The following is a 21,801-nucleotide window of genomic DNA, read 5'->3' as shown; positions in this document are numbered from 1 at the left end:
ACACACACAAAAGAGATAATGAATAAAGAAGTGCACCATAAAGTATTTCATAATTTAAATTCATAGCCTATAGGAGTTTGTGAGAAGCATCTTTTATTGTGAACCGTGAAAAAAAAAAAACAGCACTTCACTCTGAAACACACAGCACATCAGATTACATATTTATATCGTTACAATGCAGTCTTTGTGATTTCATAATCACTAAACCCTATTGCGTTTTCAGGCATTGTTAGAATTAATAAAAAAAATGTTTGATCTGGTTATGGGTTTATGGATATAAATTGTCTTTAACTGCCGTTTTTCAGAAGCTTCACACACACAATAGATAATAGATCATTCATTTTGTTCCCTACAGTGATTTTCTTCTGTGTTTTAAGTGCCCCGTTACTATTTTTGAGGATGAGAAACCGCTGCAAACGATTCAGTGTGTGAGTGAATCGAGCTGAATCGCAAACATTAGGCTTGTTCGAGATGCATCGGCGCTGCGCAGACTGATCGGCGTATGACATCAAAGTACCGCGAGAGTGTTTGGAGTGCAGACGACTCTTCAAGGTCTTGAATCGCTCTCGCGATACTTTGATGTCATACGCCGATCAGTCTGCGCAGCGCGGATGCATCTCGAACAAGCCTAATTTCAGATCTTATTACTCATTCACGAACCTGTCATTGCTAGTTCTGATTGTAATTAGCTGGAAAAGAAAAAATACACATAGCCTAACATAATTGCTGAAATATCATCACGGAAATGATTCTCAGATTGGTAATGCACTGCAACTGGATCTTGTGGAGCATATTTAATTGTAAATTCTGAGAGCAATAATAAAATGCATTTTTATTTTTATTTTTTGCATTTTTGTGTTGAATACTGTTCTTTTTAATCAAAACATATCTGTAAATCATAGTTTCCAGCATGCTTTGAGAATGATGCACATGAGCTTCCATGGAAGCATGAACATCTGACTGGAGTTCGTGGTCATTTCATGGAGTTTATTATGATTAGTGACCTATAGAGTCTTCTGAGATGTACAGTTTAGACAGTATATGTTAACAACTAACAAATTCATTTTTTTCCCCTTGTAACGTGCAAAGATGATTTCCCCACCCGGAAGTGTGTGTTTCCCGAGTTCTGATTGGCTGATTGCAACAGCATGACGCTGCTGAAAATCCAATAGTGAGATGCCACACTTTGGTTATTTTGAAGAGCTCCGGGTTTGCACATCCGTGCCTTCCGTCTGCGCTTTCTCTTTCATTGAGTGCAGGGTGCCGGATCCAAGTGGGCCTTTCTTTGGAGCACTCCTTCATCATACAGCAACACATCAAAACGAAGCCATTGATTGAGGGCTGTCAGGATAGTAATCGTTCCCTTCACTTTTGCACTGGAAAGAGTCTGAAATGATGCTGGGTGTGCTATTTATCGCGGCTTTCGCAGCGGCCGCCCGCGCCAGTGATGTGCTCGAGTTCACAGATGATGATTTTGACAGCAAAATCGGAGATCACGACCTCATTCTGGTGGAATTCTTCGCACCCTGGTGAGTGTAAGACGATTCAGGCTTTTGAACGATTTTTTCTTCGTGCAATTGAGAAATTTGGTGCATTGGCGCTTATTCTAGATAATTAAAATAAGCTGTTGCACCATGTTAGTCGGTATTTAAATGAAAAAAATATAATTAAGCTGTTTTTCTACATACTAACCTTACCCAGTAGTATCAGGGAACTGCGTGCATAATCGAGATTTTGAATAATACTACTAAGCTGGTTTGCTAAAGCGAAAGTAACCATATCAGCAGCTTGTCTACTCTCGTTAGGAGTATGCAAGGTCGTGAGATGCTAATAAGGAATCTGGGAATGTATATGGATGATGAGGACTGTTAAACGCTCTCTGGGAACAGAATGAATCCATGCAACTCCTTAGTTGTGGACGAAACTAATTATATCTGTCACTTCCTGTTTGTAGCTTTTCCTCTTCTTCGCTAGTGCTCTGTAGTGGATTAGTTGCCTGTCAGTCCCTCACATTCTGCATAACATCTCATGTGTTCTGGGGGGGCGAAAGAAAGTCATACAGGTTTGAGTCCACATGAGATGGTGACTTCTCATTTTAGGTCAACTGTCCCTTTAAGAATAGCATATAAAGGCCACCATTAGTTGTTGTTTGTTCTCTGTGTAAGATTTGACTTTTAGAGCAGTTTGCAGTATTAAATCTCAAAGTGTGTCGAAAAAACGGATTTAATGTTTGTCTCAAGTTGCCGCGACAGTTTATCAGATGGCAGATGAGGGCGGGAACAAGGATGTTTGGAGGCTCTGCGGCCCTCCGTTGTAACGTTTTGATTGGTCAATGAAGTTTCGCTGGCCGTGTGTGATTGGATGACGCACGATTACGTAGTTCAGCGTTACTGACTAACTTCAGTTCGAATTTATATCAATGAGTTACCGTGCCTCAGATTTTATAGGTAACTTAGTCCAGGGGTACTTTACCTAAAAAAACAAAAATATTCCGCATTTACCAGCTTCATACTCTCTTTCTTAATTTTATTGTTGTTATAAGGATAATCTAGTACTATGAGAGCCAGAAGTCCACCAGTCAGTTATGACATGAATTTTTCTAAGTAATAAACCTCATGTGTCATGTTCACTTTTAGGTGTGGCCATTGTAAACGTCTTACCCCTGAGTATGAGGCAGCCGCTACTCGACTAAAAGGCATCGTCCCACTTGCTAAGGTATTGTTATTAAACCCTGCATATTTACCTGGAATACTTTTTTACATCGTCTCATTATAGACCTTAATATTTTTCAGGTTGCCATATTTTCTTAAGACTTCCCTTGTGAAAAAGAAGTGTGCTTAACTGTACCGAATGTGCACTTGTAGTGTGAAGAGAATATGCGACCCTGGACCACAAAACCAGTCATAAGGGTCCATTTTTTTGAAATTGAGATTTATACATCATCTGAAAGCTGAATAAATAAGCTATTCATTGATGTATGGTTTGTTAGGACAATTTTTGGCTGAGATACAACTATTTGAAAATCTGGAATCTGAGAGTGCAAAAAAAATCTAAATGTTGAGAAAATTGCCTTTAAAGTTGTCCGAATGAAGTTCTTAGCAATGAATATTACTAATCAAAAATTAAGTTTTGATATATTTACGGTAAGAAATAATAATAAAAAAAAAAAGTTAATGGAACATGATCTTTACTTGATATCCTAAAGATTTTTGGCATAAAAGAAAAATCGATAATTTTGACTCATAAGGTGTTTTTTTTTGGCTATTGCTACAAATATACCCCAGCGACTTAAGACTGGTTTTGTGCTCCAGGGTCTCATATAATATCTTCCAAAATATGGTTTGTGAATTAATTTTTTTGTCATTACATTGGTGGGAGCATAAGAACAAGTGGAGAAAATATATATTTTATTCATATTTTATTCTATTTTATTAATAAAAATGAAAAGGCATGTATAGGCAAAAACAATGTTTTATTTTTTCATTCACCAATCAGTTTTTAGGTTTCAGGCTAATTTTAACCAAACTTTGTACAAAGATGATTCTCAACTATGTTATAAAAGATATAACAGAATTATTTGATATACTACTTTATGGAATATGTGCGTAAAATGTCCATAAATTGGCATTCCCATTTTATACAATGTATCTATACACTGCATCTCATTTACTGTGTTCTTGGGGCAAACCATAATGAAAAAAGAAGCGTTGTAATGGGAGTAATAACTTGGCAACATTTTCATAAGAATATCTCATAATTCAAAGCAATATCGATCTGTAATTTCATTCCCTATTGACTTGTTGTGTTTCCCCAAAATGACTGATTAACGTGATGTTTGTCCTGGTGTCCTCTACAGAAGACATGTATGAAAATGATTCCCTGTTTCATAACAAAAACTCATATTCATAACTCCTATTAAATGCATTTATTAATGAAATACAAAAACCATTTCGTACTTGAAGAACGATAGCAAAATTTCTTAAATTGAAGTTAACTTTTTTTTTTTTTTTTTAAATGCACATTTTAGTTATGCCAAAATAGAACAAATTCACCCCACAAATGAAAATTCTGTCAGCATTTACTCACCCTCAAGTTGTTGGTTACCAAGCAGTTGCTGGTAGCCTTTGACTTCGATAGTACGGGGGGGGGGAATTCTATGGAAGTCAATGTTCTAAATTCTCTTCTCTAATATGATCTAGGTGGACTGTACCGCCAATTCCAATGTGTGCGGCAAATACGGCGTAAGCGGATACCCAACCCTGAAGATTTTCAGAGACGGAGAGGATTCTGGTGGCTACGACGGTCCCAGGACAGCAGGTATGTTCTTGTATTTTGTGTGATGTCATATGTTGTCTCTTCAACAGTTGTTAATGTCTTTGTTTCTTCTTTAATCCAACAGATGGAATTGTTAGCCACCTGAAGAAGCAGGCAGGTCCAGCCTCAGTGGAGCTCAAAAGTGAGGCTGAATTTGAGAAGTTCATTGGGGACCGTGATGCCAGTGTTGTGGGTAAGTGATGGTATTATACAGTAATGTTTACTATGTCATATTAGACCCGATTATACTGGATAACTTTTTTTGCATCAGTACACTTGATTATATTATATGTAATTGTTATCCGTGTGTCCAGGATTCTTTGCCGATGGAGGAAGTGCTGCTCAGGGAGAGTTCCTGAAGGCTGCCAGCTCTTTGAGAGAGTCCTACCGTTTCGGCCACACTAACGTAGAGGACTTACTGAAGAAACACGACGATGATGGAGAGTATGTGGCATTTTTCTGTTCCTAGTGATTTTGGATTTTGTGTTGTAGAGGAATCCATCCTGTTTCACACTTGTAATTTTTATGTGCATTGCAGGGGCATTATTTTGTTCCGGCCACCTCTTCTCAGCAACAAATTTGAAGACAGCAGTGTGAAGTTCACGGAGGACAAATTCACAAGCGCAAAGATCAAGAAGTTCATTCAGGACAACATGTACGTTTTAGCTTATGATCACAATGTTAAAATGAGTAAAATATTCATTTTGTTTACTATTAGTTTGTGTGATGTATGATTTGGTGGACAAATATGTAATATTAAAGTCTTTTTTTCGCCATATGCCAGTTTTGGTATCTGTCCCCACATGACTGATGACAACAAAGACCAGCTGAAAGGCAAAGACTTATTGGTGGCCTACTATGATGTGGACTATGAGAAGAACCCCAAGGGTTCCAACTACTGGAGGAACAGGTAGGACTCCGTTTTGTTCATTTTTGTATATAGAAATGGAATTTGTTTCAAGTATCATATTTCAGGTCCCCATGATGATGAAAGACCTGGAAATATCTTTATAAGTAGTTTTTTAACAAGCCATTTTTTAGATATATAAGTTATTTGTATTTATTTTTCTTGTTATAATACAATATAACATTTATATACAGTGGGGAAAAAGAGTATTTAGTCAGCCACCAATTGTGCAAGTTCTCCCACTTAAAAAGATGAGAGAGGCCTGTAATTTTCATCATAGGTATACCTCAACTATGAGAGACAAAATGAGAAAAAAAAATCCAGAAAATCACATTGAAGGATTTTTAAAGAATTTATTTGCAAATTATGGTGGAAAATAAGTATTTGGTCAATAACAAAATTTAATCTCAATACTTTGTTATATACCCTTTGTTGGCAATGACAGAGGTCAAACGTTTTCTTCTTTTTAAGTGGGAGAACTTGCACAATTGGTGGCTGACTAAATACTTTTTTTGCCTCACTGTATATAACTTAAATTCATTTTATTAAATTTTTTTCCTCACTCAAGCTTGGAAAAGTTGCAAAATATTAAAATCTTAAAGGGGTCATTTGATGCGATTTTCAAGTTTCTTTCTCTTTGGAGTGTTACAAGCTGTTCGTGAATGGATAAGATCCCTAAAGTTGCAAAGACTAAAGTCTCAAACCCAAAGAGAGATTCTTTATAAACGTTAAGACTGGACCACGCCCTCCTAAAACACCTCATTTAAACATGCCCCCACATGTCTACGTCACTGTGTGGGAAGATTTGCATAACGCCGCCCAAATGTTCACGCAAAGAAAGGAGGCGTAACTTTGATTCTCGCTGTAGTATTGCTGCAGCCGCCGTTATGTTGTGAAGACGCTGTATGTTTCGTTGTAAAAGCGAAACTACTTTGTTTGGCCTTCCAAAAGAGGACACGACTAGAAATCAGTGGTTAAGTTGTATTTACAACACTGTTCCAGAACAGTTTAAACCAAATATTCGAGTATGTGCAGCGCATTTTACGGAGGAACATTTCCTGAACCTGGTAAGGGGCGTAACATTTCCGTCACACGCTTGAGGTATTCGGCCAATCACAACACACTGGATAGCTGGCCAATCAGAGCACACCTCGCTTTTCAGAACGATGAGCTTCGTAAAAATCGGTGCGTTTCAGAAAGGCGGGGCATTTTTACCTCACCAAATACACAAAATAATGTTTTTTTTTTTTTTAGCAATGTCACATGACCCCTTTAAGAAAAATCATAATTTTCTGAGGTGAATGTAAGTTTTTCTGTTTGTGGATGCTCTAAAAGTGTTTTTTTTTTTTTTTATAAATTACATTTTAGTTAATTTAAAAAAATTTAAATGTTACTTTTCAGTGAAGCAGAAGTGTTTAAATGGTGATCCGAGATCAGACTTTCATTGTCTTTGTGTGTCTCTCTCCAGGGTTATGAAGGTGGCCAAGAGCTTCCTGGATCAGGGGAAGAAGCTGAGCTTCGCTGTGGCCAATAAGAACAGCTTTAGCCATGACGTGTCTGAGTTGGGTCTGGACGGCAGCAGCGGAGAGCTTCCTCTTGTCGGCATCCGTACTGCCAAGGGAGACAAATACGTCATGAAGGAGGAGTTCTCGTAAGTTGTTTTTTTTGTTTGTTGTTTTTCCCTCTTAACAAAGGAGCTTGTTTTATGCAGCTCAAAAAAAAATCTATTCTTTTGTGTCTGCAGTCGTGATGGTAAGGCCTTGGAAAAGTTCCTGCGGGATTATTTTGATGGAAACCTGAAGCGTTACCTCAAATCTGAGCCTATTCCTGAGAACAACGATGGCCCTGTGAAGGTCAGGGCATTTTGTTTCGGTATTTTTATTTATATAACATTTTATTTAATTTTTTCACATAGACTGAAACTTCATCTTTATTATTCCAGGTTATTGTGGCTGAGAACTTTGACTCTATTGTAAATGATGAGATCAAAGACGTTCTCATTGAGTTTTACGCCCCCTGGTGTGGACACTGCAAGAGCCTGGAGCCTAAATACAAAGAACTTGGAGAGAAGGTGAGTTTTTAGAGCTTGATTATTATTTTTTTATCGTTTCTATGAAATATTGACCTGAACAGCCAATTCATAAATTCTTTATTTTACAGCTTTCCGGCAATCCAAACATTGTCATTGCAAAGATGGACGCCACCGCTAATGATGTCCCCTCTCCATATGAAGTTAGAGGGTATGTAGTGACTATCCATCATTTTCCGGCCAAAATTATGCTAGTGCCTTTTCTGTGCTATGAGTTTTTGTTCTCACTTGCTAATTTATTTACTCACAATCTGACCCTTCGCTTTCAGATTCCCCACAATCTATTTCTCCCCCGCTGGTCAGAAGCAAAATCCAAAGAAATACGAGGTTTGTGCTTCTGATTTTTTTTTTTTTAATATATACTTCAGTGTTCATTCTGCCAAGAAACATGAATGTAATCAGTCTTGTTTGACCATCAGGGAGGTCGTGAAGTCAGTGAATTTATTTCCTACCTGAAAAGAGAGGCCACAAATACCGTGGTGATGCAAGAAGATGAGAAAAAGTCTGAGTTATAAACAATCACAGCCCAACAACTGAGAAGGGAATTTTTGCAGGAGACGTAAATTATATTCCAATCTTTAGTGAAGCGAGTGCTCTGACCCACGTCACAATGTCGGCCCTCTCTTGGGCCTGCTGCTCTGGGAACACTGTGGAAGGTTGTGACGGCCAGACTGTGTTATTTTTAGATAAGTGGAAGAGGTACAGATCTGTCAAATTGAGATTGTTTTCCCTACTCTGTACCTTGGAGAGAAGCACTTTTGAGACCAATTCTACATGTTTTTTTTCTCATGGAAAAGGGGGATTTGGTGAATTATTTTTCCTTTTTTGTACCTTTTTTTTTTTTTTTTTTTTTTTTTTGTACATTTGGACGGCTTGTGAAATAAAGGACCCACTAAACCTACAATCGTGCTGGTTTGAACTTTTTTTTTGTTTATAAAATTGATTTAAAATGATTGTATGTGGCAGCCACATGTAACTTGTAGGTATGCAGTTAAATGCAAGAGAATTGTAAATCTTGTACCACTATGATCCTTCAACCATTGGTTTATATTTTGTCCTATAATTGACACGTTTAATTTGTTGCTCTTATCCGTACCTATCCTATTGATGTATTTGTTCCAGAATAATACAAAATTGCATAAGTTATAGATAAGCGTCTAAAGCCAGATGGAACATTTTCAGCAGTTTTGCTGGGATGTTCCTCAAATTGTAGAGCTGATGTAACGTGATAATATTTCAAATGATCTCTTGTAAATCACATTTGTTTGCCTTAATCAGGAAGTCAAATCTTAACTGAAGTGTTCAACCGTCAAAAAATGCCATGCATATTTCTCTGAAGTATAACTAAGCCGGTTTTCATGGTATTGTACTTAAATGGAACTTCAACCCAAGAATCATCAAACAGATCCACATGGTGCTCAAGGAAAACACTAGATGGTGCAGTTTACACTGAGAAACTGATACTTCCAAGAAAGACCAAATGCCACTAGAATCAAGGTTAGACTACACCATCACTTTGAAATCTGAACATTTTAAAACACTAGGCATCAAGTGTCAACTTCATAAATAGTTACAAAGAATAATTTGGCATCATACACTAAATAACTGAGGATCACACACTATCAGACTTTAAAGTCATTCTGAGCAGAAACTAGAGACACGACAAATGAGAATGTGTTCTAAAACCAGCTCAAAATATCAACCATATTTGATATCCTCTGACTGAACGGAATCATTGTGAAGCTAAAATCTGCACCCAGGCTTTGAATTTCGGAAACTAGCATTGACGTATCTAGACAGCAAATCTCTTTGCAAGTTCTTGGTCTCAAGTGTATTTAGTGAACTCCAGCCTTATTGGAGCTCACAGGCCTATGCAACTCATGATCAAGCAAGAAAACACTGAGGGCACACATTTGGTTTATGGCATCATTAACTAGTTTATAATTTGACAGTAGTTAACCAATAGTTTTAGTAGTATACTAAATAGTATTAGTAGTAGTAATAGTAGTTAACCTACCCAAAGACAAACTGCAAGGCCAGAAGTATCATTTTCTTTTACTGGCAGACATTAAGTACAAACACAACTGAGACATTCAAATCATGACTAACATCCCTTTCCATGCAAAACATTTCACCCTGCTTTTAAGCTGGCTATTAAATGTGCAGATATTTTACTAAAACATCAGGATTGATTAAAGTGGCATGCAGCGGTTTAAGAACAACTGTCTTTATTAAAATAATCTGTTTACATTTAGATTTACATTTATTTCACATTGACAAAGATATCGCAAGTGAGCTTCTGAACTGTTAAGACACACGCTACAATAAAAAAAATCCACAGAACAATAAGCACAAATAAATAAATAAGAGCAATTAAAGCTTGATTTCATTAGACTGAAAAAGGCTAATGTTCCCACCTTATTTTCACAACAAATGTTAAGACCAGTACAAACTTATGCTGCACCTAACTGATGCCATATGACATATGGTGTATAATATTGGTATAATACAGAGTACAAAAAATACAATACTTGGTAATGCATTATTATACAAGCAAATGAGAATAAAGTGAGCTAAAACAGACAATAAAATGGTTATAAAAAAGCTTGTTTTTCTAAAAGCAACAGTGCAAGACAGGGCAACAAAAGTACTTTTTATAATGACAAACTTAGTCTAGAAGTTTCTTTCGGCTGTAAGTCCTACTAGGTGTCCTTCGCCTTCTAGGCTGGCAAAGAGGAGAGATATCCAGCTCAGACCTTGATCCTGTTGGAAAGTAGAATTTATGTTATTAGCAAACACTTCAAATGAATAAAACCTGATCTGATATTTTCCTCAAGTCACTTTTTCATTTTTGTTACTTGTATTCAGAGGACTATAAAAAAAGGCAGTAGGAGTACTGAGATCAGGAAACGTCTTTTGCAATCTGCATTAGCAAATAAAAAAAGCTGAAATTGTCTTTCCAACAAATTTCAAGTTAAGGCAATCCCACAGCCTAATTTTCATCAGTATCAGATCAAGTCATGCATCTACTCTGAACTATAGCTCTACATACACCTTCATTGTCTCACCGTTAAGTTGTGCTGCTTCACTGGTTACAGCTGATTTCTTGTATAACAGAGGTGACTGAGTGAGAGCGAAGATTCCACTGGCAGACACAGGTTTCTTTACTTTAGGGGTGTCCACTGAAAGAGATTCAAGCCGCAACGTTTATGAACAAGTTAAAGAAACGCAAGGGACAAGCTATGAATTAGACCCAAGCTTCGCTGTACCTTTTCTGCCCATCCACGCAAACTGTTCAGACTTCGTAGGGTCTCTAGCATCACACTCTTGAACCACGGTCTCGGTCCAATCCATGCCTTCCGGTGAGCACTGATGGTCCATGACCTGGCTTGATCTCAAACCCAGTTTTCTTTGACTGACTGGGGTGCTCAGCGACGCCTTGAGTTCTTCCACCCCTTGAATACGGAAAACACCAGAGAGTTCTGGGTCCTCCAACACCACAGTCTTTTCCAGGAGCGGAACCCCTTTGATGACCTGATCTTTGCTCCCGCAAGCCTCGGTCCGAGCTCTTTTCTTACGAGGCCAACTATTGAGGTTCTCTGGGGTTGACCATCCTCTGCTTTGAGGAGACGGAGTCAGTGGGGATGCCAATGGGGATTGGCTATTTGCTGGATAATGTGTGGGAGTGATCGACTGACATATGTACGTCTGTACACCCTTCCCAGGTGTACCTTTGGCAGGGGTTCCTCGACTGCAGAGTGATGGAGAAATGCAGCCAGGATGTCTAGAACATTGTGCAAGTGGGCTGTCAACTTGTGGCACCTTCACATTTGACATGTTTCGGTGCACAAGATGTGAGGCCATACCCTTGGTTGCACTACTAGATGCATCACCTGCATTGAAAGAATCGGTCCGTCTTAACTTTAGTTTAGGCAAGCCTGACGCCTGCATTTCCATCTCCACTTCATAAGTAAGTGGCTGAGGAATGGGCATCTTTCCACATGCAGGACTTCGCTGTGTTCTTGGGGTGGAGATCTTTGGTGTTCCCGAGGAGTATCCAAGACGTGCTTCCGCTTCTCTTTGGCGCCGGTCTGGAGTTTGACGGAAGCCATAGCTTCGACTTGGCATGGTAATGGTGGGGATAACTTGTTTTCCCTTAAATTCGAAAACCTCTGAGGATCTAGAGGGTTTCCTTGAGAAAGCGATGTTCATCTTAATGCCCCCTGTGAGCTGGGTCTTCACCACTGAGGCCTCCGATATATCAATGCTTTCATCATCTGTAGTAATGCTGAATTCAGAGCAATCAAACTGCTGGAAGTCTGAAGATGACGCGTCTTCTGCTTTTCCATGGTTGATCTCGTTTTGCCCAATCATTCTGTTATCCTGTGGAAATTCTCCCACATTACAAGTGGGTGAACAGCTTTGATGGCAGATAACTGATCTAGGATGACCAGAGTACGGTGATGCATTTAATTTTGATACAACCACAGACAGACCTTTAGAAGTTGAAGGGCTAGAATCTGTAACGGCTTGAGACTTGTTTGAAGGCAACGAGGACTCTTTTACAGGTGTTCTTCCAGAGCGAGTGTACATCCTGTGTGTTGAGCTGCTGAGAATTTTTATAGGAGTTTGTATATTTGGTTTTAGTGGTGAAGCACAGAAAGGAAATGGACTGGAATCAGATTGTTGTGAGTCAACGGAAGCAAACTCACCAGACTTTTCAGTAATCTTGCAAGGTAAGCTCAGTGTCCTCCTCATCTTTCCTGATCTCGTAATGGACTGAGATGTTTCTGGATCAACAGTTCCAGGGATGCCCGTTTCAAGTGCCCTAGGCACTGTTCCAGGAGATGCCTTGGATTTCCTTTGGGGCACCTTCTCGGGTGTTTTGAAAACATTTCTTTCCTCTGGGCTGACATTTTTGCCATGTGTAATCAGCCTTGGTGAGTATCTTTTTGTAAATATCGGAGACTCTGGCACATCAATTGGGTTTTCTGGCAGGCATTTCCGTGGAGATGGAGACCATGTCACGCTCTTCTTTGGCGTTCTATAGTTTGGGCTCCTCAACCAAGCGCCATTTGGAGAAACACAATCCAAGGGGCTTTTCATTGGAGTCTTAAGTATCCCCTTTAGTGGGCTTTTCTTGGGTGTCTCTACCACTAGGCTCTTTACAGCCGGTGACTGAAAAGGGCTCCCTCGCAGGGTCATCCCATTCTCTCCAACTGTCCGGCTTGGAGTTCTTGGGGACTGAGGGGTTCTGCACCCAACTGCAGATCCAATTGGATCAGATCTTAACTTCTGTGGAGTTTTATTTTGACTCTGCAAAATAAATGTGTCATATTAAAGTAAAAGAGATGACAGGACTCTTTCGATATTCCATGTTATTTTAATCAACTGTAAACTGAAAGGGATATTACCTCAAAAACGGCAGACCTGAGTGACAACTCTTTGCTACCTTGATTTTCTGATGAGGATGCTGTAATGTGCCTTAGGCGAGCAGGGGACTGGGTAGCACCGAAAAGAAGCCGAACTGGCGACCTAACAGAACTAACATTGAATCCTCCTGCAAAATGAAGACAAGGCTACTTTGAGAATGCACCAGCATATACCTTCACAGTAGGGCTGCACGATTAATCGCATGCGATATTTAACGCGCATCTTGTCAGAAAGCCGGTTCTGTAATCAGCGGTAAATCTCCATCCCCTGCGGGCTTTCACATGGAGCAGCATTAACTACAGAGCCGTTGTTCACTGAGGAGCTGCGCTAAAAATCACGCGAATATGAACGTGGTTTGGCGCAGCTCGTCAGTGAACAACGGCTCTGTGTAGTTAATGCTGCTCAATGTGAAAGCCCGCAGGTGATGGAGATTTACCGCTGATTACAGAACCGGCTTTCTGACAAGATGCGCGTTAAATATCGCTTGCGATTAATCGTGCAGCCCTACTTCACAGTATGTTCAAAAACTACACACTGCCTCAGAGGAAACATTTTAATGTCCAGAAGCTTAATGACATCTATTTTTACTGTCACAAATACTTTCACTATTTCCTGCTCACCTTTACACTCAGAGTGGCAGAGTTGAGAGGAGGAGATGGCACGGTCCAGGTTTCGCGAGCGTGGCTGTTGGCTTGAATAGAACACACTGGAATGTCTCCTGGTAAGGCTTTTAATTCTTGGGCTCCTCCTCAAGTCTAAGAACAAATGATTTATTAAAGCCTTTTCTATTAGTAAGTGGTTTTTCTATATTTGTCATTGTGGCAAAATTTTAGACACTAACCAGCAGCTGGTTTGACAGGAGACTCTTCAATAATGCACACATCAGATTCTCCAGATCTTCTGTGACAAAGAGAGGAATAGAAACACAGAATATTAAATTTCAAACTGGATGCTTACCATACAACTGTCAAATATCATTGAACAAATATAGCAACAACTTAAAAATCAGGACATAGGACTCACCTGCCAGTCCTTTGCCGATGAAGTAAACGATTGGACACCTGTTTATGCAGTGGTGTCTCGGATACTTTCTTTGTCAGAAGAGTGTGTCGTCCTGAAATTCAAAAGTTTTAAGATTCAAGTTCACACACACTACATTAAACAATTAAACAATGTCTCACTATAAAAATAAAAAATACCTTCATCTTCCATATGTGAACGCTTGCATTTCTTGAGTCCCTCTACTGCTGACACAGATTGGCTCCGTGGCATTTTGGACTTCTTTGAGGGCGATGCGGCCACTTGGTTGAAAAGATTTCTCCTTACCTTTGTTACTTCTGTGAATGAAAAAAAAAGGCATCAACAGACCACAACTTTGTAAGAAGCTCAACCATAGCATGAAGAATAAAGATTAAAATGGAATGAGCTAATTACCTTGAACTGCTTGCTTTGGAGGTGGTGGTTCTTCCACAGCAGGTTTTTCTACCGGGATACAGAGTTTCGGCTTTGCCTGTATTCCAAAATAGTCAAGTTAGAACTTTGGTTCTTCTGACAAGACAGAAAGTAATAGAATAAATCAATGGGGAAAGAAATCTCACCAGGCGTGTGGACTTTCTTGGGATTTCTATCTGTCGAAGTGCCTGAGGAGCCTCAGTCATGCTTTTGTGGCGTGTGAGCATGTTCTGTCTGCAAAAAATATATATGTTTGTCCACATATAGACAAAGCACTTGATATAATTACACATTCTTTTCTATGACAATCACCTCCTCTTTTTAGCAGAGCGATTGCGGAGTTCCTCCAGATGATCTCCGACACTGGATGCATTGCTCTGTGTGGCAGAGAAAGGTGAAGGACTCACAGACACACTGTCCTTAGCCATAGACTCATCACTGAAGAAGTCAGAGGGCAGGACAGCAACAAGAGCCTCAGGCAACTGAGTTCCTAAACTGTGGTAGATGTCTGCCAAGACTTTAGGGATGCTGTTCAGGAACCTGGGCGATACCACATCAGAGATCACATCTCATGAATTGTGTTTGGATACAATTTGCATTTTCAAGAATATTCCTGTATTACTGATAACTTACACTGGCAGAACTTCATCCTGCGTGAATTTGGATAAGTAAACAGCATCTTTACTCCGGGAGATAATTCGGAGCATATCAGCCACCTTAAACCGAAATGAAAGGGGGTTATAAAAGAAAAAGATCAATATTATATTTAACAACAAACCATAGAATACTTCTGCATACAAAGTTAAATGATTGGTTATGACATATGAGGTTTTTAAAGGTTGATCGTCTCCTTACATCCTCAACTCTTTGTTCCACAACCTCCTCGTTTTCTTGTTGTTCTGGTTGCCTGCACAATTCAAGTCTGAGAACTGCTTGCAGCTGGCATCTGTATAAAGATTTGTAAGTACAATACCTTTTCGTTACCTTTATAAAGCTATTTCAAGATTACTATTATTTCATCTGGACATTGATTTAATTTGGTCTGAAAACTTACTCCCTGATTTTACTTTCTTCGTCTGAAGAATTTCCATAAAGCTGACGAATAAACTGACAGGATTTCAATAGATGCTTCTGCACCAAGCTCAAGAACGAAGCCTGGTGAGAAATGGTTAAATATAGTTTTTTAAGAATTGTACAAAAAAAACAAACAAACAAAAAAAACATCAGTTGCATATTTCCTAAAGGACTACATGACTTTTGTCTTCACCAAACTAGTATGACACAATAAATCACCATATCAAGAATATATTTCTCTTAGAAGCATATACTGTATAGTAACATTTATTTTGACAACAGTTACATTTTCAAAACTGGTAGTTTAACAACATTTCAGACTCAAAAATTAACTAATTAGACTAGGATCTTTTAGAAGGGCGCAAGACAGTTCTTGATACGGAGACCATGTTTTGCAGTTGACTGCAACCAGGAAACACAACTGTGTGATTTTGATGTACGTGTTCCTCTGACTCACCTCCACATCAGTGTTGGTTTTGATGAATGCCTTAACAACTGAAAGCATATCCTGGACTTGAGAGGGAACAGACACAGATCTGTTCTCCACAGCTTTCTGATAAGTGAGTCCCAGGTGGGTGATCAGCTCTTCCTCACTGTTGAAATCTGTTTGAGATTCGATGAATGTCATCAACATTTACAATAAAGTTAAAAAACAATTCAGTTTTTACTTCATGGAGACCTAAACCTTGGACAATATAACTTATGTTTTTTTCAAATAAATGACTCTATACTCACGCAATGGGCCAGTCTTGGTCCTATCCCCAGAGCATCTCTTGCCCCCTTTTTCAGCTCCTTTGGCAGATCCAGCAGAGCTGCTATCACCCTGAGTCTTTTGAGCTTTCACGTTTAAGCGAGCAAAATTCAGCATCTGTAGAGAGCGACTCATGGTCTTCATCTTCTGCCTTACTGGTGTGCATTGTGTACCTCCTGAAAAAGAGAGAAAAAAAAAATCACTGCAAATATTTAGTCAATTTTATGATGCATTCATCATTTCATTGTGTACCATTTTATACTCACGTTTTTTGGACCTCAGGTTGCCACTGGATCCAGCTGTGCTGCTCTGATAGAGCTCTGAGAGACTGCTGGTGATCTCCTGCTGAGTATCTGAGTACTCCTCTCCCCACTCCTCTTCCTCTGGAGCTGCATGCAGGAGCCTGTATATGCAAGACCGATCTTTTAGTACTAGAATAAAAACAGCCCATGACAAATACAATACGTGCCATTTGGCGGGATATTAAATATTAATTTTGATTAATCGTGCACCCCTAGTAAAAATGCAACAAAATAAAGCCACCAGGTTATTTTCATGGCAGGAGACGTGTTGTGCATTTTCTACCAGTTATATAGGACCTGCAAATATTAGGGCTGCACGATTAATCGAATGCGATTGTCATGCGTATCTTGTCAGTAAAGCCGGTTCTGTGATCAGTAGTAAATCTCCATCACGTGCTTTCTGATGGAGCAGCATTTACTACACAGAGCCTTAGTTCACTGACAAGCTACGCAAAACCGCGATCATAATTGCAGACCGATTTAATCACGTAATTATGAAATCGAAGAAATCGTTCTGCGATTATGAAAGCTGTTTGCGTAGCTTGTCAGTGAACTTCGGCTCTGTGTAGTAAATGCTACTCCATCTGAAAGCATGTGAAAATACCACATTTAATAACCTGCTTTTACTACAAACTCACTTCATAACGTCAGTCGAGTGTTTGAAGTAAATCCTTCTGTGAGATGATGTGGCTTCTTACACAGAATAAGGCACACAACATATTTCATAGTATTCTAAGCAGTGATAAAGGCTATGTCGATTAGCATTGCATTATTATATACTTTATTGTAATAAAAATTATAAGACGAACTCAGATAAACCATATATTGTCGTAGTCATGTGTTTATTAGTCACGTTGAATCAATGAAAGCAGTTAAATCTTCTGTTTATTCAGCAACCGCTATAGGGATTTCCTGATTTCTTCTGCGGGGTGTATTTGGAGTTTTAGCGCGAGAACGCCCTCTGGCCTTCGGATGGAGATTTACTATTGGTCACAGAACCGTGCTTCACTGAAAGATACGCATGACAAATAGCAGCTTTTGCCTAATCGTGATTGCAATTTAATTTCGATTAATCGTGCACCCCTAGTAAAAATGTAACAAGATAAAACCAAACAAAATAAAATAGAAAAATACAACAGATTACAATTGCACAAGATGCTTTAAATGGATGGATGATAAAACAATCTAAAATGTTTTCTGGAAGGAACTTTAAAAAAAAAATCCTACTAAATATAATTGTTGTCTACTTGCATTAAAAGCAGAGCAGTCCAATATTAAGATATTTTTTAAATAACCTGATTAGGATATGATTTATCCATTATCGTGCAGCCCTAATCTTGTCAAATAAAAGATGAGTGAAAGATTCCAAACCTCATTGATTCCATTAAGTGGCAGCTGATTCCTGATTGGTCAGATAAAGGAAACCATCCCTCTACCAGCACATTTCTCCTTGAACAAGACCCCTGCTTGAGATCTTGATTGGCCCAGTCAGGAACAAATGGCGACTTTACTTGCTCTGGAAACCATAAGAAATTTTTTTAAGGTTCAGATCAAAACCCTAAGATTGTGTTTGTCTATTTATACGCACAAGTCACAAAAAACCCTGATTATGTCAGATAAAACAAATACCTGAACAATCCTTATGCTCCATGATATCATACATGACATTGAGAACACTGCTGACAACATCAGGTAGGTCACTGGAGATGTCTGTGTTGTCCAAGGAAACGAGGTCTGCGGGCAGGAGCTGGTCTTCCTGATTAACCAGAGGCTGAAGGACAGTGAGTTGAGCCGTACAGGAGGAGAGCATCAACAGCACCGCTGAACACACCACACCTCCTTCACTCACATCTGCTAGCTTAAAAAAAATATATATTACTCTCAATATTTTTGCACTTTATGCTAAAATCACCTGCCATGGAGCATAAATTCTTCTTGCTTTTATCTTTGCACAACGTAAACACTTGCAAACACAAAGCAAAAAGCCACAGAAGGCCATGCATTACATTAAGGATCTACAACCTTTTAAAGACTAAAGTCATAGTAATGGAGCAGGTGTGTATTTATTCTGCTGTGACGGGCCGCCACAACAAAAATCATCCCCGCCACAGCTGCAGCCTCTCAGTGACATCACAGTGACACCACTCACATCATTCAGTTGAGGAAGTAGCGGAGGAGACAGAGCAAGACTTGAATTTCGACACAGGCATTGCACATATACTCATTTGCACAGTTTCCACACTTATAATGCGATGACAGAAGACGGAAAGTATCATTTGCACTTGCTTTTAAGTCTTGCCAATTTAAACATTAAAGAGCAAAAAGACACGAAAGGCAACTCAATACAGTATTCGCGCAATTCACGTAAAAAATAGGGATGTAACGATTAACTGCGAGCCGGTTGAAAATCGATTCAAATATGTGACGATTCAAATCGGTTGAGAAGCTAAACAAATCGCGATTCATTTAGGGGTAGGAGTTTATATGAATGTATGTCTGAGGGGAACTTACTGTCTTTAGAAAAGTTTAGATGGTATTTTTTCTTTTCATCTTGCCTCTGTATAATGCATATTAAAGTTCATAAGTGCAGCGCTGCTTTGTTTACAGCGGAAACGCTTTAAGCGCCACCTGCTGGCAGAGAGTGAATTGCATCTCATTCAGCTCCTCGGCTGTTTCATGCAGATATTTTTATGTATAGTTTCACAAAACTGAAGTCAAACCATTCTGTTTTTGCTTCAAATTTCGAAATTATACAATCTAAGTTAGATTAAAAACTTCTCATGTTGCATGTATGCAGCATCTTTGTTTGGATCAAGATTAAAATGCAGTGGTTGCCTCTCATTTTAAATGGAAAGAGCACAGACAATACCTTATTTTGTTTATATGAAAATATAAATTTTATTTTTGTTACTTATTTATTTGATTTAGGGCTTGTTTTAAAATTTCAATGTAGTTTTGTTATTTACATTTACATTTTGTCATTTAGCAGATGCTTACAAGTGACTTACAAATGAGGACAATAGAAGCAATTAAAACCAACAAAAGAGCAGTAATATGCAAGTGCTATATTAGTATATTATTAGTGTTATATTTCAATTTCACAAATAAATGTGCAGCATTTTGTCCAAGCAATAATAAAAGGACACATTTAATTTATAATTTGTCTTAAATCTCATTTTGTAAAAAAAATAATAATAATAATCGTGAATCGAATTGTGAAATCAAAATCGTGAATCGAATTGAATCGTGAGTTGAGTAAATCGTTACATCCCTACGTAAAAACTGTTATTTTATATTAAAGCGTCAGTATAAGTGAACGTAAACTGTTCAGAAGCAAAACGCACATGTACCAGTGTAATAGATCTGTGCATGAGCTCTTAAAGAGACAGTAACCTCAATAAACCTGCTACTGTCTGTCATTATTGTTTATTTATACAGTAAAGACCATCCAGCGTTATTTTACAGCTGAATAGATTATTCAGTTTCTGTAGTAATTCTGTACCTAAAAATTACTGTTAGACCTACTTGAAATTTCATTTTTCAAAATTCATTTGTATCTTGTTATCGTTTTTGTTTGTGCTATTGCTTGTCATTTATTTGTGTGTTCTTATTTTATTACTTACTGATCACTTGTTTTTTTTTAGTTAAATTCGATTCTGAATTTGAATTGAGGCAGCACTGTACAGGTCTCTGTATATATTAGCTATTGCAAAACAGCTTTGCATGTGTGACTCCAATCATATTTCAGAACTGAAACCATTATACTATAAAAAACAGCATAACAGATTGTCATTTTACCATGGCAGATCCTCCAGTGGACAACTGCTTTAAGTGCTGAAAAGCCTCCTGGCCCAGTTCAGCATCTGTGCACTGCAGTATCCAGCTCTCAGAGGCTGAACGTGAGAGGCAGATGGAGTCCCGGTCCTGCAGGACACCTCTGAGAACCACGTCCACAGGAGCCCGCAGAAACCTCTGTCTGCATGATACCGGCTCCAGAGTCACACTACAGGACTGCCTGTTCCCATCTGCCACAAAAAAAATTTAGGAATCACATTTTGGAAAAATTAGGTAACATAAAAGAAGTTGAAAGACTGAAATATATATATATTAGGACTGCACGATAAATCGCATGCGATATTTAATGCGCATCTTGTCAGAAAGCCGGTTCTGCACATTGAGCAACATTAACTACACAGAGCCATTGTTCACTGACGAGCTGTGCAAAAAAATCGCGCGAATATGAACGTGGTTTTGCGCAGCTCGTCAGTGAACAACGGCTCTGTGTAGTAAATGCTGCTCAATGTGAAAGCTTTACTGATAAGATGCATGTTAAATATCGCATGCGATTTATCGTGCAGCCCTAATATATCATAAATCATTCTAATATGATGATTTGGTGCTTAAGAAACATTTCTTATTATCAATGTTGAAAATGGTTGAGCTGCTTAATATTTTTGTGGAAACGATGTGATACGATTTTTTTCAGGATTCTTTGATGAATAGAAAGTTAAAAAGAACAGCATTTATTTGAAATAAAAAATGGCAACAATGTAAAAGTCTTTACTGACATTTTTGATCAATCTAATGCATCCTTACTAAATTAAAGTATTAATTTATTTGAACAGTCTTTCCAACACCAAACTGTTGATCTGTAGTGCATACATACATGATTAATTATGTTAACATTATTATTAAAGGGGTCCTATTATGCTCTTTTACAATGTCTTGAATTTGTTTTGGGGGTGTACTAGAACATGCTCTCATGCTTGGTGGTTCGAGAAAAAAAATGCATTATTTTTGACATAATTGACATTATTACAATACCTTTCTCCCCATTCTGGCACAAACAGCTTGATTAGTTCCGGGTTAGATGAACGCCCGCTTTCCGAAAAACAAAATGTGATGTGATTGGTTAGCTGTCCCAGTGCGTTGTGATTGGCGAACAGCTTAGACGGTGTTTCAGTACTGCCCCGCCCCTCGCCAAAGCAGCAAGTTTAGTTAAGGATGGCGTCAATATTGCAATATCAATTTGAGCCGGATTCAGACCCAGAGAATATTGAACAAGAGGATCGCGCAGAACCTTTGCACGCATGGATATTGCAAGACATATTAGAGTGGTAACGTTATTGTTTTGTTTTTTTTGGCTAAATCACGTTTTAGATAGGATGTCAGCAACCGCTTAAAAATAACTGCATTTACTGTACAGATAAGTGCATATGTATTCTTTTTTATTGTTATTTAATTCTAACATCATAACATGAATTGCAGTGAAACTGTTATAGAGTTGAATTTATTTAAACCATAGTCCAGTGTTTCCCAGGCGGCATATATATGCAAACTCATTCTCTGCCAGCAGGAGGCGCTGTTGGAGTGGCAGATATCAAGGTTTCCAAGGTAACGGCTGTACACAAAGCAGCGCTCCACTCAAAAAAACTCTGCTTTATCAGACATTACATGCAAGATTAAATGAAAATGACAT

At 38.6% G+C, this 21,801-nt stretch overlaps 2 protein-coding genes across 3 annotated transcripts in view; one reads left to right on the top strand and one right to left on the bottom strand.

Annotated features, from left to right (window-relative positions):
- Positions 1 to 1,182: 1,182 nt before the first annotated feature.
- Positions 1,183 to 8,211, top strand: pdia3 (protein disulfide isomerase family A, member 3). The gene is made up of 13 exons (XM_016260430.1): positions 1,183 to 1,529; positions 2,637 to 2,715; positions 4,200 to 4,317; positions 4,400 to 4,507; positions 4,629 to 4,758; positions 4,853 to 4,969; positions 5,099 to 5,224; positions 6,690 to 6,872; positions 6,966 to 7,074; positions 7,164 to 7,292; positions 7,382 to 7,461; positions 7,580 to 7,637; positions 7,730 to 8,211. The coding sequence occupies exons 1-13, from the start codon at positions 1,393 to 1,395 to the stop codon at positions 7,823 to 7,825; spliced, it is 1,470 nt and encodes a 489-aa protein (XP_016115916.1). The 5' UTR covers positions 1,183 to 1,392; the 3' UTR covers positions 7,826 to 8,211.
- Positions 8,212 to 9,366: 1,155 nt separating this feature from the next.
- The window catches only part of LOC107573896 (treslin-like), an 18,920-nt gene continuing 6,485 nt past the window's right edge, over positions 9,367 to 21,801 (bottom strand). The window contains exons 3-22 of one of the 2 annotated variants that reach the window (XM_016260348.1): positions 20,121 to 20,347; positions 17,952 to 18,180; positions 17,694 to 17,838; positions 16,287 to 16,423; positions 16,005 to 16,196; positions 15,727 to 15,872; positions 15,250 to 15,350; positions 15,051 to 15,141; positions 14,829 to 14,911; positions 14,508 to 14,735; positions 14,342 to 14,429; positions 14,178 to 14,253; positions 13,943 to 14,080; positions 13,767 to 13,857; positions 13,585 to 13,643; positions 13,364 to 13,498; positions 12,725 to 12,870; positions 10,580 to 12,626; positions 10,379 to 10,492; positions 9,367 to 10,073 (exon numbers count right to left, since the gene is read on the bottom strand). In XM_016260348.1, the coding sequence (XP_016115834.1) occupies positions 9,979 to 10,073; positions 10,379 to 10,492; positions 10,580 to 12,626; positions 12,725 to 12,870; positions 13,364 to 13,498; positions 13,585 to 13,643; positions 13,767 to 13,857; positions 13,943 to 14,080; positions 14,178 to 14,253; positions 14,342 to 14,429; positions 14,508 to 14,735; positions 14,829 to 14,911; positions 15,051 to 15,141; positions 15,250 to 15,350; positions 15,727 to 15,872; positions 16,005 to 16,196; positions 16,287 to 16,423; positions 17,694 to 17,838; positions 17,952 to 18,180; positions 20,121 to 20,347 (4,568 nt within the window). In that variant the 3' untranslated portion in view covers positions 9,367 to 9,978. The remainder of the gene's footprint in view (positions 10,074 to 10,378; positions 10,493 to 10,579; positions 12,627 to 12,724; positions 12,871 to 13,363; positions 13,499 to 13,584; positions 13,644 to 13,766; positions 13,858 to 13,942; positions 14,081 to 14,177; positions 14,254 to 14,341; positions 14,430 to 14,507; positions 14,736 to 14,828; positions 14,912 to 15,050; positions 15,142 to 15,249; positions 15,351 to 15,726; positions 15,873 to 16,004; positions 16,197 to 16,286; positions 16,424 to 17,693; positions 17,839 to 17,951; positions 18,181 to 20,120; positions 20,348 to 21,801) is intronic. The other variant, XM_016260358.1, reaches the window with a different exon arrangement.

Source organism: Sinocyclocheilus grahami, unplaced genomic scaffold (genome assembly GCF_001515645.1).
Source record: "Sinocyclocheilus grahami isolate Dianchi unplaced genomic scaffold, SAMN03320097.WGS_v1.1 scaffold31.1, whole genome shotgun sequence".
NCBI classification, from domain to species: Eukaryota; Metazoa; Chordata; class Actinopteri; order Cypriniformes; family Cyprinidae; genus Sinocyclocheilus; species Sinocyclocheilus grahami.
This window is presented reverse-complemented; position numbering and strand designations above follow the sequence as displayed.

Coding starts and splice junctions, on each gene's coding strand:
- pdia3 (XM_016260430.1), top strand. CDS start 1,393: ATGATGCTGGGTGTGCTATTTATCGCGGCTTTCGCAGCGGCCGCCCGC. Junction 7,075..7,163: donor ACAACGATGGCCCTGTGAAG/GTCAGGGCATTT, acceptor TTATTATTCCAG/GTTATTGTGGCTGAGAACTT. Junction 7,293..7,381: donor ACAAAGAACTTGGAGAGAAG/GTGAGTTTTTAG, acceptor TTTATTTTACAG/CTTTCCGGCAATCCAAACAT.